Source organism: Amborella trichopoda, chromosome 7 (assembly GCF_054954075.1).
Source record: "Amborella trichopoda isolate Santa Cruz 75 chromosome 7, AtrichopodaSantaCruz75HAP2 v2.0, whole genome shotgun sequence".
In the NCBI taxonomy this organism is placed as follows: domain Eukaryota; kingdom Viridiplantae; phylum Streptophyta; class Magnoliopsida; order Amborellales; family Amborellaceae; genus Amborella; species Amborella trichopoda.
Window position 1 is genome coordinate 3335518 of NC_142342.1, and position 11652 is coordinate 3347169.

The following is an 11652-nucleotide window of genomic DNA, read 5'->3' on the forward strand; positions in this document are numbered from 1 at the left end:
TTATATTGCTTGGTGAGGCATAGGAACTTGAGGGACATGACTGTCCATTGATGAGCATTTGTCCCTCTTAATCCATCTTTTTCATCAGCGGGGTGTCGGTGCACCCTTACGATTCGTTGACAAGTTTGAACGGTGGTTGGCAAGTATGAGTACCTTAGCATACAACACACTTGATAGTAGTACATTATCCCCAATTTAGATAGGATATACGTCCACGATGTATAGATTCTTTTAGATGGCTTTAGCATGCTCAATCTCCTAGGGAGTCCCATTATGTACGTTAAGTCACACTTCTATGCAATCATGCATGTTCTATTTCAAAAAGGACTTGTTAACGAGTTGGTGTTAGCATTAAACACATATATAAGCATAAAAAATTAGAATTTCAAAATTCACCTTTCTGACACAGTACGTTTCATCATAGATTCAAGTATTAGAAACTAGAAATTCAAAATTGACTTTTCAGACAACATTAATGTCTTTGGTCTGTTAATGTGCAGGAAAGAGTACAAGTGTAGCCATGTCAAATTGAAGAGGGCTCATTGGATTCCATAGGCAGCTCATTTGGCCAATGGCCACAAGTGTTTTCAAATGATCCGGGACATTTTCAATTTCGATATCAGAGAATGAAAATTTTATGCAGTAGGAACATCAATGGTGCAATGAACCCCAAAACATTATGCTGATTTGTAGTTAAAAAGAGCAAAGCAGCTAAAACTAATGGACGGCATTTCCCTGTTCTTTATTGTGGGGCGTTGCTAGCAGAATATTTCATATTCAAACACTAGTCATGCATCTGATCTGTTTCATATACCGTGGATGAATAATATATGTTGCAATATGTTAAGCACCTAGTTATCAGGGACAGAAGTCCATTCGCAAATAGCAATTAACAGGAGGCTGATACGTGTGTGTGTGTGTGAGAGAGAGAGAGAATTTTTCCTTTCCTTCCTCATGCAAACTTAGTCAATTTGATGCTGAATTGTGAATATACAATTGAAAGGACAAAAACAACCTTGATAAAGCAAAACGCATGATCAATGGGTCCATCGCCAAAAAGCAACAACGACAATGAGCGTAACAATCATACCCGCATATGCAATCCATTTATCGACACGGTGCCGCCTCTCAATAAGCTTCAAAACTGAATTCGAAAGCCCCACAGTGTTGAGCACATCCAAAGCCTTTCGATGAGCTCGCTGTACCCACAAAACAAGATATAAATTACGTAAGTAACAAAATTCCAATCCCAACAAATTGAAGAATGTCACACACACACACACACAAAAGAACTAAAAGCTAAGCTTTTTGAACACAACAAAGGCTCGCAAAGAGTAAGCACAAGTAAATTTCATCTCCGTATTTCTTGCAAATATTAGTCTAGAATGCACTGAGTTTAGGACAACATTTGGCTGCATGCCCTTTATCATCAAAAGCCTACATTGGATAACAAAGCTTTTCAAATACCACCATACATACAAAATTTGATAGCTAGGTTTGATTTTGTTCTCTGTAGCTCTTGCAAATATTTGCATAGAATGAACAATCCAAATTCAGTTCGAGATTCAGCAGAAATGCATAATTATCTCCTGAATATGGAAAACTCAGATGAATTTCGTTTATATTTTGACAGGCTCAAAGGTCTTCTAACATTTGGATATATTTGCCAAAGTTTAAGACCAAAACAAGATAATTACAACAGATCATGTTCTCCCATAAAAGCACAAACCATTTTCCAGAAAACAAAAGAAGAAACCCAGGAGCTGTGAACTGAGAGTATCCTACAAAGAGATCAGCATAAACACGGGGATTGGCACACTCATTGCATTAAATGAACTTATAGAGTTGAAGATCAAGAATGAGGGTTTACCTTCAACCGATCTCTTTGTTCAGCATACTTGGAAAGGATTGAAACCCCACTGGTATAGGCATCGTCGAGCATCATTGATGAATTGCGTGCTGATTGCATTGCCTGTGCTTCCTCGTCAAAGATTTGCAGTACACGAGCATTGTCTCCATTCTGCAACAAAATGGAAGGACGCCAATTTCTGAGAGACAGATGATGAGGTTCTTCTTCTTTTTTTTTTTTTTTTTTTTACCCTCTGTGTGTGTGTGTTTTTTTGTTCTCTGAGTTTTTCTTTTCTGTGTGTGTGTGTGTTTTATGAAACAGCTGAAGATGATGGGTATAAACTTTTTGGGACCGGATATTGTACTTCATATGACTGTAGTATTCAGGGACTTTTACCCAACATCCACCATCCATGCTTCCATGGGCAGTGGAGTTTGAGCAACTGTTCTCACCAAAAAGATAGGGCACCTATGAAAGTAGGCAATAGCTCATTAGCCACCATCCTTGGATAAAATGGATGGCATATGTCTGGTCCAAGTATTCTATCCATACTCATCTGGTATAGAATACTTCCACTACTTTCTTATCCAAAGATGTAGATTGATTAGATTCAGCGATCAAAGATATGTTACTTGGCAGACTATGATTGAAGAAATAATATTGCAAACTATTTTTGAGAAATCCACAAAAGTAAATGCAAATCATTGCAGTTTAATTGTTTTTTGTGGTACATAAAAATCTAATAGATAGCGTTACGTCGATAATTATGTTTTTTAGGATACTGTCATGAAGTGAAGGAAGTTATAGCCACCAAATTTTCATTAGAGTAATATTTTGATTTCATACATTTCAGCCTTAAATACTATACATGACAAGAGTCTGAAATCCAAAGCCTGTATAGTGCATTTTAATTTGTATTAAAATAGCATACATTTTTTTTTGTATTAAAATAGCATACATATCCAGTGTCTAAAATCCAAAGGCCTGTTTCTATCTTTAAGTTTGAATACCATGCTTCCATTGACAAAGAAAGAAAAAAAAGGGCATCAAACAATACAGCTTAAACATGAAGACCAATAATTAGAAATCAATTCACTTTTTCCTGTTGAAAATAATTTTACCAAACATAATGACCAAATAGAGATTTACATACAGCTCTTTCCAAAAGTGCTGCCCTCTCTTTTGCTTCCATCGTTCGTCTATGATTCCGCTGCATATATTTATTCAAGCTGTCCTTTAAGGATTCAACCTCCTCTGCCACTTGTTCAACTTTTCTGTAGCATACAAAATGCATTTTGTATAAGAGTCCTCCTCATATGTTTACTTATTGTGCCATGTATGAAATGGAAGTTTACTTAAATGATCCAAAAATATGCCTCGGTGATCCATTTCATAGGTTCAGTACATGTGAAATATATAAAAAAATAAGAAAAGGTGTGCATATAAAAGAAATGAGAAATAATCTGGTATATACTTAAATCCCATAGTTATGGAGAAACAAATGTCCTCATAATGACCTAATTCATGGTGACATACATGGACCAAAAAAAGTAAAACCCAATTCATTAAACCAAGAATAGGGCGGAGTTCAAAGAACTCAAGAATCAAAAGAAAAACTAAATTCCATCAACATTACTCCTGAAATAGAGTAGAGACCTCTGTTAATCAATAAATCAGTAATTGAAGAATTGTTTCGTATTGTTATCGTCAATCATAGTTTGTGTACAAAGTATATACAGGAGAATAATAACAGAAATTCCTAATAATAAGGAAGACTCAGTCTTGAGTTTGAATGGTTCTTGGATGAGGTGACGATGTATATTCATGTAGATTCATAACACTCCCCTTCAAGCTGATGTGTGAGGAAGAAGAACACCCAGCTTGCTAAGTAGAAAGTAAAATTGTTCTCTTCCCAAAGGTTTAGTGAAAATGTCGGCCAGTTGAAGCTTGGTGGAAATATGAGATGTTGAAATGAGGCCAGCTTGAATCTTCTCTCTGATAAAATGGAAGTCGATCTCAATGTGTTTCGTTCTTTCATGAAACGCAGGATTCACTGCAATGTGGAGGGCAGCTTGGTTGTCATAGTAAAGATGCATTGGCAGTCGATGAAGAACCCCCAAATCTGAAAATAAAGTCTTTAGCCATGTTAGTTCACAAGCAGTGGTCGCCATTGAACGGTATTCGGCTTCTGCTGAAGATCTAGAGACTGTTGTTTGTTTCTTCATTCGCCATGAAAGTGGGCTGGTTCCAAGGTATGTGATGTACCTTGTAGTGGACGCCTTGTAGTGGGACAGCTAGCCCAGTCAGAGTCCCAGTAGGCAAATATTTGAAAGGAATTGTTTGCTGATAAAAGGAGCCCTTGACATGGGGATCCCTTAAGGTATTGAAGAACACGATGGGCAGCAGCAAGGTGTTGCTCAATTGGTTGGTGCATGTATTGACTAAGAATGTGGACAAAAAAATTGATGTCTAAGCGTGTTATGGTGAGGTAGATCAGTCGCCAAACAAATCTTCTATATGAAATCCGGGATATCAAGTAATTGTCCATCTGCAGGAGAGAGTTTTAAATTCTGCTCCATAGGGAGATATACAGGTTTGGCTCCCAAAAAACCGGTTTCTTTGATAATATCGAGGGTGTACTTTTGTTGAGTGAGCAAAATTCCTTGAGGTGACCTGGCGACTTCTATCCCAAGAAAATATTTCAACTTTCCCAAGTCCTTGATGTTAAATCGTTGTTGAAGAATATGCTTTAGTTGATGAATTTGAAACTCATTGTTCCCGGTGATGATGATATCATCAACATACACTAATACAAGGGTGATGAGATTTGCAGACTTGTGGGTGAACAAGGACTAATCCGCAGGTGATTGCTTCAAGCCAACGACAATGAGGGTATTTGAAAATTTCTGAAACCAGTTCCTTGAGGCTTGTTTCAGCCCATAAAGAGACTTGCGAGGTCTACAAACTTTGTTCTCCCCTTCTCGAACAACTTCTATAGAATTCTCATATATACCTCTTCATGTAAATCGTCATTGTGAGAGGCTACAATAGCAAGTAAACATCTCATAGTAACCAACTTAGCGACGGGGGCAAAGGTTTCATGGTAACCAACTTAGTCCAATCCCTCTGTTTGGGTGTACCCCTTTGCAACTAAACGAGCCTTATAGTGCTGTGCTCTATGGTTCCATCGGCTTTGTATTTGATTTTGAATACCCATTTACATCCAATAGGGTGTTTTCCTTGGGGCAGTGGCTCTATGGTCCAAGTCTTGATTAATTCAAGGGCCTTAATTTCTGTTACCATAGCTTCACGTCAAAGAGGATATTTAACAACCTATGAGAAAGTTTTGGGTTCTTCTTTGGAACAGATGGTGGAGACAAAAGCTTTGTAAGTTGGTGAAAATTTTGGACATTGAGAAAATGTTCAATTGGATAAGGCTTACCTGAAGATGGCATGATGGAGATGGATTATTGCTGTGATGAATTGCAATTTGCAACAGAGCAGACATAGTCTCGAAGCCATGCTGATGGAACGTGTGGACGAGTAGATTGACAAAGGGGACTATGGGGTGATAAGGCATCATGAGTGACAGGTTGTAACTCGTTGTTTTTAGAATTTGAATGGTTATCGGTAGTAGATTGAATGGAGAAGGTTGGTTGGTTGTTTGAAACAACAGAGTCAGTATGGGCATCCAATTCTTGCACGGGATTGGGTAAAACAGCACGAGAAGGATCAGAGTCAGATGCTGTGTTTTTGAAAGGAAATACTTTTTCTTGAAAAACAACAATCACAGCTCGTGTATATGGTGCGAGTATTGAGATCATATATCCTATACCCACATGGACTTAATGGATACCCTATAAAAATTGAACGCTTTGAACGTGGTACAAATTTGGGTTGTTGAATGTCATTGTTATGAACATAGCAAAGACATCCAAACACTCGCAAATGCTCATATTTGGGTGGTTTTCTTAGGAGAATTTTAAAAGGAGTTTTTCCTGAGAAAATGGGTGTTGACATTCGATTAATGAGGTAACAGGCGGTGAAGACACATTCACCCCAAAATTTGATAGGTAGGTTTGCTTGAAATCGCAAGGCACATGCAACCTCTAAGAGGTGTCGATGCTTGCGCTCAGCAATACCATTTTTTTGTGGGGTATGGACACAAGTTCGTTGATGCATGATGCCATGATCATAGAACATATCTTGCATGACAGTGGATAAAAATTCAACTCCAGTATCGGTTCGAATTTGGCGAACTTGATGGCGGAACTGAGTTTCTACCATGTTAAAAAAATGATATAAGAATTTGTAGGTTTCAGACTTGTATTTCATTAAGTAAGTCCAAGTACACCGTGAACAGTCATCTACAAAGGTAACAAAGTCGTGTGCTCCTGAATGTGAAGCAGTGGGATAAGTACCCCAAATGTCACAGTGAACTAAATCAAAAGGAAGATAACAATTTTACTTTCTACTTAGCAAGCTGGGTGTTCTTCTTCCTCACACATCAGCTTGAAGAGTAGTGTTATGGATATACATAGATATACATTGTCACGTCATCCAAAAACCATTCAAATTGGATATATATTATGGATATACATCGTCACCTCATCCAAGAACCATTCAAACTCAAGACTTAGTCTTCCTTATCAGTAGGAATTTCTGTTATTATTCTCCTGTATATATTATGTACACAAACTATTATTGAAGATAACAATACGAAACAATTCTCCAATTGTCCTAATGGAAGACTTCTTAGTTCCCCCCAAATCACATAAATGTACTACTTCCAAAAGATGTTAAGCAGCAAAAAATTGCCTCTGTTACATGTTGAAATGAATAAACATAATTCCCATGATGACCTCTTGCGTAATATTCACATGGATTTCCCCAATTCAAAAAGCAGTAAATTCAAAGAAGCACTTCATGTCAGATGCAAGGAGTGAATTTGGAATCAACAAAAAAGTAAAAAGCGATACTCCAGAAAGATGCTTCTGAAAATTTAGAAACTGATAAGATTCCAATAATTCATCAAGCAACAGATTTTTATGTTCAGGATTTCATCGAATTATTCCAAAAATAAGATGATTCTCAAGATCTTTATGATCTGGGAACTCAGAAAGTTGAAATGAAGCTCTTAACTTGTAATACAACAGCCAGCCAAACAAAATCACATTAGTTTAAAGAAAATAGCTGAGAGAAGAGTGTCCAAAATTCTCAATATGATGCAAATTTCTAGTTCTTCTATCCAATTAAAAAATACAAACACAAATCGCATGTATTCCCCAGAAAGCAATAGCGTAATTCAAAATTTCAAATGGATCTCCCATTACAACAATGGATAAATTACATATATTACCAAAAAAATACATCAAATAATTCACAAGAAAATGGGCAGAAAAAAAGGTTTAGAGAAAAGAGATCAAATACAAGTACTAAAAATTCAGAAAAAAATGTCACAGAACATTATCTGTTGCTCATTTCACAAAACAAACACAATTAAACAATAATTTCCACCCAAGACATCCAGTTTAGAAAAGAAACACTAGCACTAATTTCGAATCCAAATACTGGTACAGATCAATTAAATCCCCTGATGCACAATACGATCTTATTAACTCCCAAAGTTAATAGTACTTCATAATAAAGAACTCAAAGACGCTTCCAAAATTCACTAAAATAAACATAAATTCATTTACATTTCCCATCAAATTTCATATCACCAAACAGTACGATCAATACTGTATTCAAAGATACATCACAATACACCAAAAAAATTTAGTCCTATTAATTTCACAGTTGGAACTTGGAACAAATCCCTAAATTCACATGGAAATTGTGAAAACTTCCGAAGTAATAAGGAGCTGAAGAGAGAGCTAATAAAATGTCTCCCAAACCTAACCTTCTCCACAGATCTCTCTGACCTTTTGCCGCAACAGATCGCCATAGCCGATCCATCTCCGCACAAAGACCCTGGATCTGAGAGATATCTCGTTTCAGAGAATACGATAATTCGGAGGAATCCAGGCTGGTTGATGTGGTTTCAAGGCGCTCAAGCTTCTCAATTCCATCTCTGGTTCTCATGAGCAAGCGCCTTGAACTCTGATAAAGATCAGAGAGAGTAGTCCCGCCCTCCATTGCCAGACCAAAACCCTAGAATTCTTGATGCTTCACGATAGAACGATGAAACCCTAAGCTTAAGAAATGAAAAACTCAAAATCAATAAAGTTTGGAGAAAGAACTATGAAACCCTACTGAGCTAGAAAAATGAAGAGGAAGGTGCCCATAAACTTGCATATTGAACCAGGAAACGCCATTGGATGATTTGAATTACCGGGCGTTAGGACAGTTAAGTTACGAAAGTACCCTTGATGTATAACGAATTTGCGCGATAGCCCATGATCCATTTCCGTCTAAGCGAGATATTCGACGATGATGAAATCTGCAATGACGTCATTGACCTTTTCCTTTTTATTTGGGAAGTTGGAATGGGTTTCCATCAATGGTTTAAAAACCGGATCGGTGATCCGGATCGGGCTTTTTAAAAACCGATCCGGATCGGAGAATCGGCGATCCGGATCGGAATCGAGTGAATCGGTCATAATAAAGTTTCAAAAAAATCCGAAAAAATTATTAAAATTCATTATAAATATTGATTTTTAGGAATTCAATAAAAAATGAGGGTACTCCATTAAGAATTTTCATGTTTTTGAATGAATATACGAATATTGATATGTTCTTTCCCTGCATGAACCGCCATTCAGCATTTAATTTACAGTATTTCGTGCTCATCCCTACACTGTTGCTGTTGGGACTCGATATGTGAATAATATGGCTGGGATAGGGTGGCCTCAGAATCATCATCTCTCTCGTTTTCTCTTTGAATAATATGGATTAAAAAAAAAAAAAAAAAATTTTCAAAAAAATCGATCATGGATTAAAAAAAAAATCACAAATTTTCAAAAAAATTTATCATGGATTACAAAAAAAAATTCGATCATGGATTAAACAAAAAAAATCACAAATTTTCAAAAAATTCAATCATGGATTACATAAAATTCGATCATGGATTACATAAAATTCGATCATGGATTACATAAAATTCGATCATGGATTACAAAAAAAAACAAACAAAAAAAACAAAAAATTCAATCGTGGATTACAAAAAAAGAAAAAAATAGTTCGATCATGGATTACAAAAAATTCAATCATGGATTACAAAAAACTCTATCATGGGTTACAAAAAAAGCAAAAAACAAAAAATTCAATCATGGATTAAAAAAAAACAAACAAACATTTCGATCATGGATTACAAAAAAAAAAAAAAACATTTCGATCATATATTACAAAACATTCGATCATGGATTACAAAAAATTCTATCATGGGTTACAAAAAAAAAAAAAAAAACAAAAAAATCGATCATGGATTACAAGAAAAGAAAACAAACATTTCGATCATGGATTACAAAAAATTCTATTATGGGTTACAAAAAACCAAAAAATTCTATCATGGATTACAAAAAAATCTATCATGGATTACCAAAAAAAAAAAAAAAAAAAAAAAAATTCCGTATGGAATCGCCGATTCACTGTTCGGACTCGCCGATTCCGTACAGTGAATCGGCGATTCACTGTACAGAATCGTCCGGTTCTCTCTAGAACCGGACGATTTTCGATTTTTGGGCGATCCGGTTCCTTTTTCACTATTTTCGAGTCGAACCGGGCGAGTCCGGTTTGACTCGGCGTTTTTTAAAACGCTGGTTTCCATCGTTGTAGAATCGGAGGTGGCAATTTAAACAAGGACCCGATTTCTATGCGGCAGGCCCGCATATGTTGAAGTACGGGCCTATTAATAAATCTATTATTGAGATTGATTTTGGACTTAATTTTTAAGGACATGTAGTCTCTAATATAGAGATCATGAATATGAAAAAATAAATAAATTTTAAAAATTAGAAATAATAATTCTAGTGAGAAAACATTTGAATTGTTAGTTTCCATTATTTTTAGATAGAACACCTACTTGCATCCATCTTTAAGATGTATGTTTTACACTTTTTGGATCGCATATATAGTCATGTGGTCCAGCCTGCATGACACAATTTTCCTTTAGACGAAAGATAAGGAAAATGGTTTGACCTAACAAAATGAATAAAGCCTCACCTCATAACTATTTGAAACTTGCAAATTTAAGCATTGAAAAACCTTTATATCAATCATCTTGATTTGAACATTATGATCGTGAAAAAAAAAAAAAGGATTCAAGCTCTAAAAATATTGTATATTGGAGTAAATTATCTAGGCCATCTATTTCACCTTAAAATAAGTGTTCATAGATCCACAATATTTGTACCATCTTTTGAGTTTCAAATTTTATTGTTGGTGTTGGAAATTGATATTAGGGCCATCATGGAGATTTCCAGTGGTGAAAGTGCTTTCGAGACAATAATTTAAGTTGAGGCATTTTTTAGTCTTCATAGAGCCTAGGCCTTGTAGAAACTTCATCTGAGAGATAATGTCAATTAAGATGGTCAGAGCATCCAATTTTACATGAGGTGTGCTGCTTTTTAAAATTGTGTATCACTCATGCACTTTGTAAAATATATAGTTAAAAATGAGTAAATCTTTAAGGAAAAGGTTTCTATACTTCCCCTATAGCATAGAAGATCTATGCTTCCCCTACCATCCAGCCGTTCAATTTTGATAAAGAGAGCCACTCACCGTTTGATCTTAGACCGATGTCTCAAAGTATTTTATTTTTAATTTTTTTATACAATTTCTATGAATAAGAAATTTGGTACATGTCATCTTCGCATTGGGGCACACCTATAAAAAATATTAAAAATAATTTTTTGATAAAATATAATGATCAAAATACTCCTTGAAAATTTCAAGGGTATTTTGGTTATTTTAAGTTATTGGAAATATTTGTTTTTTATTTTTCGCTAGTGCGAATTTAATAGAGGATTGGACGTACAAATTTGGTGTCAAAATAGTTTATAGAAAAAATATTAAAAATAAAATAGTGTAAAAACGTGACATTGTGATTGGGATAATCTTAGCTCTCCATTCAGAGTGAACGGTTGGATAAAGGAAAGTATAGGGATATTTTGATAATTTAGCCTCACTTAAGTAAACCAGCAATATAACCAAACACACTTGGGTTTTCAAGATTAGCAACACCAAATAAATATTTATGATGAAAATTGTACGTCTCATGTTTCTAACCCACTACTAGGGATATGTTCACTACTTGAAAGTTCTATGTTGCTTACCTTGTATAAATAAGCATTTTTGTCAATTTATTTAGGCCATTTACACGGGCTAAATTAACCAAAGTAACCAAGTTTGACGCATGTTAATAGGGTTGTTAACATGCCAAGGCCAGCCTAGGGTTTTGGGACCTGTTGGGTGCGTTTTTTAGTTGTAATGCAAGAGCTAATATACCAAAAATATTCATAGTCAAAGATGGGCAATAATCTCAGAAGATAAGTGTCGAGCATATGTCACGCTGTAATTTGTTTGCCAAATGATGGGTCATGATACAAGACCAATGAACAAAGCTAAGATTTGCCATATGAGGCCTTGATATGCCTTGAAAGACCTCACAATCGGTCACCATACATATTCTAACGATCATCCAATCAAAGGGGTGGCAATGTACCCAGATCCGACCCATACCCGACGGGTATACACGATACGGGTCCAGGAATGGGTCCAAGTTTTCGACCCGCGGGTAGGGTTCGGGTCCAATAAAGGATACCCAGATAGTCTTGGGTCTGGGTACGGGTTATACTGTACTC

The 11652-nt window shown here is 35.9% G+C and overlaps 1 protein-coding gene across 1 annotated transcript; it reads right to left on the reverse strand.

Moving 5' to 3' along the window:
* Window positions 1-936: 936 nt before the first annotated feature.
* On the reverse strand, window positions 937-8197 carry LOC105421654 (membrin-11-like). Its single transcript, XM_011629820.3, has 4 exons — window positions 7752-8197; window positions 3003-3123; window positions 1871-2020; window positions 937-1199 (listed from the first exon to the last, which is right to left on the reverse strand). Exons 1-4 carry the CDS (start codon window positions 7985-7987, stop codon window positions 1038-1040), a joined length of 669 nt encoding a protein of 222 aa, XP_011628122.1. The 5' UTR covers window positions 7988-8197; the 3' UTR covers window positions 937-1037.
* Between the last annotated feature and the right edge of the window lie 3455 nt (window positions 8198-11652).